This window comes from Entelurus aequoreus, linkage group LG13 (genome assembly GCF_033978785.1).
Source record: "Entelurus aequoreus isolate RoL-2023_Sb linkage group LG13, RoL_Eaeq_v1.1, whole genome shotgun sequence".
NCBI classification, from domain to species: domain Eukaryota; kingdom Metazoa; phylum Chordata; class Actinopteri; order Syngnathiformes; family Syngnathidae; genus Entelurus; species Entelurus aequoreus.
Genome location: NC_084743.1, coordinates 8,560,715 through 8,565,714, shown reverse-complemented (window position 1 = coordinate 8,565,714; position 5,000 = coordinate 8,560,715). Strand labels below are relative to the sequence as shown.

General features: G+C 46.5%; 2 protein-coding genes across 2 annotated transcripts in view; one reads left to right on the top strand and one right to left on the bottom strand.

Annotated features, from left to right (window-relative positions):
• The window catches only part of LOC133663140 (solute carrier family 15 member 2-like), a 50,855-nt gene that overhangs the window by 11,631 nt on the left and 34,224 nt on the right, over positions 1-5,000 (bottom strand). The window lies entirely within an intron of this gene.
• LOC133663743 (uncharacterized) overlaps positions 2,979-5,000 on the top strand; it is a 2,149-nt gene continuing 127 nt past the window's right edge. Inside the window, exons 1-2 of the mRNA XM_062068438.1 lie at positions 2,979-4,367; positions 4,710-5,000. The exon at positions 4,710-5,000 is cut by the window's right edge and continues 127 nt beyond it. Of these exons, the coding sequence (XP_061924422.1) occupies positions 2,980-3,840 (861 nt within the window). The 5' untranslated portion in view covers position 2,979 and the 3' untranslated portion in view covers positions 3,841-4,367; positions 4,710-5,000. The remainder of the gene's footprint in view (positions 4,368-4,709) is intronic.

Sequence of the window (5,000 nt, the reverse complement as noted above, 5' to 3'; positions counted from 1 at the left end):
CACATAGTGTGGGGAAAGCTTCCTGGAAAGGCTCCTATCTCAGAGGGAAGTACCATACTGGTGGAACCAGCCAAATCACACTCCAACCGGAAGAGCGTCATGGTAGGGAGAACTGTGGCGTCAATGAGCGGAGACAGGTGGGTTCCTGTGAAGGTTGTGAACCCGAGTGACAAGCCTGTGACACTGAGGAGGAACATGAAGTTAGCTGATGTTTCACCATGTGTGGCACTTGAAGACTTTGACCTTGGAGTGGACTATGTCGCCAGCACGGAGCTAAAAGCACAAGGCCAAAGCGTAAGAGTAGACACTGACCATGTCCCTGACACCTCTGTAAGTCTCGCCCTTCAGGATAAGCTTGCTGATCTTGGATTGGATGACATAGACATCCACTCATGTGAAGTGTCCCCTTATTGGAAGAGTCAACTTGTGGAACTCATACAGAGGCATGATGAGGTGTTCTCCAAGGACAAGCTGGACTGTGGCCTAGCCAAAGACTTCGTCCACAGGATCCATCTGACTGATGAGCGCCCCTTCCGACTAGCATACCGCCGTGTCCCACCAAGCCAATACCAGAAACTAAGAGAGGTCCTTTCTGAGATGGAGGAGAAGAACATCATACGCAAGTCGTCAAGTGAGTGGGCCTCGCCATTAGTACTGGTTTGGAAAAAGAGTGGGGAACTACGCATTTGTGTGGACTACCGGTGGCTTAATGCACGCACCGTGAAGGATGCCCATCCAGTACCTCACCAAGCTGACTGTTTGGCTGCGCTAGGGGGAAATGCCATATTTAGCGCCATGGACTTGACATCGGGGTTCTACAATGTCCCCATGCACGAACAGGACAAGAAGTTTACTGCCTTCACTACACCAGTAGGCCTCCATGAGTTCAACCGACTACCCCAAGGCCTGTGCAACAGCCCGGCAAGTTTCATGCGCCTCATGATGAGTGTCTTCGGAGACCAAAACTTTTTGACCCTGCTGTGCTACCTCGACGATGTTTTGGTCTTTGCCCCAAATGAAGAGGAAGCCCTCAAAAGACTCGAAATGGTCTTTAAGCGGTTGAAAGGACATGGGCTTAAGTTGGCTCCGAAGAAGTGTAATTTCCTCCGGCGAAGTGTCAAGTTCTTGGGCCACATCATTGATGAGAATGGGGTTTCCACTGATTCTGAAAAGATACAAGTCATTACAGACATAAGTGAAGCGGACTTGATGATGGAGGATGGAGTCACACCTTCAGCAAAAAAGATTAAGTCTTTTCTCGGTATGGTAATGTATTACCAGAGATTCATACAAAACTGTTCCAGTATGGCGAAGCCCCTGTTCTCTCTGACCGCTGCTGCGACTGGAAAGGCCAACGCAAAACGGGCTTCTCACTTTAAAAGGCTCAGCCCAGGGGATTGGGCTCAAGAACAGAGCGACGCATTCAACCAACTAAAGGCTGCTCTGTTGAACTCAGTTGTGTTGGCCCATCCGGACTTTGATCGCCCTTTCATCCTCTCAACCGACGCTTCATTGGATGGATTGGGCGCTGTCCTCTCTCAAGTCCCTGAAGGAGGGAGCAAAGCACGTCCCATAGCCTTCGCAAGCAAAGCCCTGAGTCGCTCACAAACCAAGTATCCAGCCCATCGTTTGGAGTTCCTCGCTCTCAAGTGGTCAGTGTGCGACAAATTCAGCCATTGGCTGAAGGGACACTCCTTCACTGTTTGGACTGATAATAACCCGTTAACCTACATCCTCACAAAGCCAAAGTTGGACGCTTGTGAACAGCGGTGGGTGTCGAAGTTGGCTCCATACGACTTCAGTATCCAATATATCCCAGGCAGTAAGAACATCGTTGCAGATGCCTTGAGCAGGCAACCCTTCATCAAGCCACGGGTCAGCAAGAGACTTATAGCAGAACCATATGAGGCTCTGCTCGAGGAAGCGCAACATATTCGGGATGACAGGATACAGGATGTGTTTCGGCTGAGTACCAACAGCCAAGAGGTAAAACTGGGCGGATCTGAAATGGCATGCAGTTCAATGAGCAGTGAAGAAGTGACGGCAGTCCTGGATGGTCAGATTGAGTGGGGTGAGGGACCCAAAGGGAGAGTGATCTCTTGGCTGGTAAATGATGTACATAAGATTGTTCCACCAGGAGAAAGTGCCTTACCCGTCTTCTCCCTTAAAGAGCTTCAAGACAAGCAACAGGAAGACACTATACTGGCAAGAGTCATTCACTATGTGGCACGTGGCAGGAGGCCATCGAGGAGAGAAAGAGTTAAAGAGCCTCTCAAAGTCCAGAAGACTCTAAAGCAGTGGGAGAAGCTCAAGATGTTGGATGGCATCCTATATAGAGTGAGCAAAGATTCACTAACTGGGAGAAGGCGGTACCAGTATGTTGTGGCTGCATCACTGGCCAAGCAGGCTCTGCAGGGTGTCCATGACGAGGCTGGGCATCAGGGACAGCATAGGACTCTATACCTGGCGAGGCAGAGGTTCTTTTGGATTGACATGGAACGAGACGTCCGTGAATATGTCAAGTCGTGCAAGCGCTGTGTGGTGAGCAAGACACCCGAACCCGAAGGGAGAGCGCCTCTCGAGAGCATCAAAACAACAAGCCCTCTCGAGATGGTCTGCATTGACTTTTGGTCAGCTGAAATCCCAAATGGAAATACTGTGGATGTCCTGGTCGTCACTGACCATTTCACAAAAATGGCTCACGCCTTCCCATGTCATGATCAGTCAGCAAAGCAGGTTGCTCGTCAACTCTGGGATCGATACTTCTGTGTCTACGGCTTTCCAGAGAGAATTCACTCCGACCAAGGAGCCAACTTTGAGAGCCAGCTGATCCGAGAGTTGCTGCTGATCTCTGGGGTAAAGAAGTCGAGGACAACAGCTTATCATCCCATGGGAAACGGTGTGGTCGAACGCTTTAACCGGACATTGGGAAGCATAATCAGAGCTCTCCCTCCAAGAGCCAAACAAAAATTGCCCCAAATGTTGCAGACATTGACTTTCGCCTACAACTGCACCGCCCATGAGTCGACGGGCTATGCCCCGTTTTATCTAATGTACGGGAGAATTCCCAGACTCCCAGTTGACGTAATGTTCCACAATGTGGAGAGGGACTGTGACATTGCTGACTATGATAAATATGTCCTCAAACTGAGGGAGGAGCTAAAAGAAGCATTATCATCTGCCCAGGCCAATGCTGTCACCAGTCAGCGTCATCAAACTGAACTGTACAACCAAAGGACCAAAGGTCATGACATCGCTGAGGGAGACCAAGTACTCTTGTCAAACAAATGTGAAAGGGCACGCAAGAAGTTGTCGGACAAATGGGAGGCTGTACCGTATGTGGTTGTCTCAAGAGACCCAAGGTGTCATACCTACCGGATAAGGAACACTTGCAGTGGTCATGAAAGGGTTGTCCATCGCAACCGCCTCCTGTGTGTCAACTTTCTTCCACTTAATTTGGAGAATGAAGAGTATGTTGAATCATCATTCACTGAATCATCTGAGTCAAGTCATGATGAGACACAAAGTCGGGTTTCGGATGTGGTGACGAGAGATGTCACAGAAGACAGAACAGCCAGTTGGATTCTGGACAGTGCTTCTGCCAATTCGCCATCAGAATGTCTGGATGCTGATGAGGAGCTTGAAGACCCTGATCTGGATGAAAGTGCCAGCCAGAGGCCAAGGAGTGTGTCAAATGTGGTTGATAGGACAGGCCATAGCGACGACCCCCCAAGCACAGCAATCAGTGTTGTCTCCCGTATAAGAACGAGGGTGGGTAGGCTGGTGAAACCTGTAGATAGGCTAATTCAGAACATGACCCAGAAGAAAATATCTGTTTGAGTTACAAACCTCTGTAAACCATCAAGTACCATAAGATAGTTGTTTAATCCGATGTTTGGGTTGAACATGTATTACAGTAGCAGTGATAAATATTAGGTACTCCTTGTCTTGTCAAAGGTATATTTTTTTATTACCTTTGTAGAGTAATGTGTAAGGTGGTGTAAAAGGCACCTCTTTTTGCAAGTGTACCCAGGAGGGTTGCGCAGCCCTCCTTGGTCATTTTCTCAGTAATGTGAGTAACTAATAAGTTGCATAACGTGAATGTATTGGAGTACTCTGCTAAGTCTTGAAGTATTTTGGTGAAGTTCAGAGGGGAGTATGTAGCCGAGCTAAATTTTATTTTATTTTATTTTAATTTTGTTCAATTATTCACATCATTTTTTGTTGTGAACTTCCCCAAAAGTGTTTCTCATTGTAAATAGGTTCCACTCTATTATTTTCCGTTACATACCTTTTTGTTTCCCTGGGGGGTGATTTGGCGTCGCACCTTTGTGACCAGCTTCAGTGAGCACTGACGCTCGGAGCTGGTAAGTCATGTTTATGTCTCTCTCCTTTTGTTTTTTTTATAAACTTTTTGGTTGTCGTTTTTAAAAGTGTTTTGTGGGAATGCACACTGTTTTGTGACTTGTTGGTGTGCATGTGTGTTGAATTCCCGAATGGCTGTTGAATTGTTGAAAAAAAAACGAACTTTTGTATGCTAAAGGATGTGTGGATTAGCTTGGTTAGCTTACTGCTAGCTGCAGTTGTTGTGGGGTCTCCTGTCTCATGAGTGTGTGCAGGGGTCAGGGGCTCTGCTGTGTGTCTGTGTGGACATCTTGTGTGCCGCTCTAGCATTTATATGAGTGTGTATTTTTTTCTTTATTCTTTAGTGGAGAGAGATTCCGTTTGCCGTGGACTGTGTGTGACGCCCTGTTTTTGTTTTTTTCCAAAAAAAGGTATGTCTGTTATGAGTTTTTTTGGCTTAGTTTATTGTATAAAAAATATAAAAAGAATTGATGTGGGTGGGAAAGATGAGGTGTATTGCTGCACATTTAAGGATCCTTTTTCTTAATATATATTGTTATTTGCTGAAGTATATATTTTATATACTGTGTTTTATTTAATTAATTTATTTGAGACTATTATGCTTTTTTTTTTACCTTTATTATTATTATTTCCAT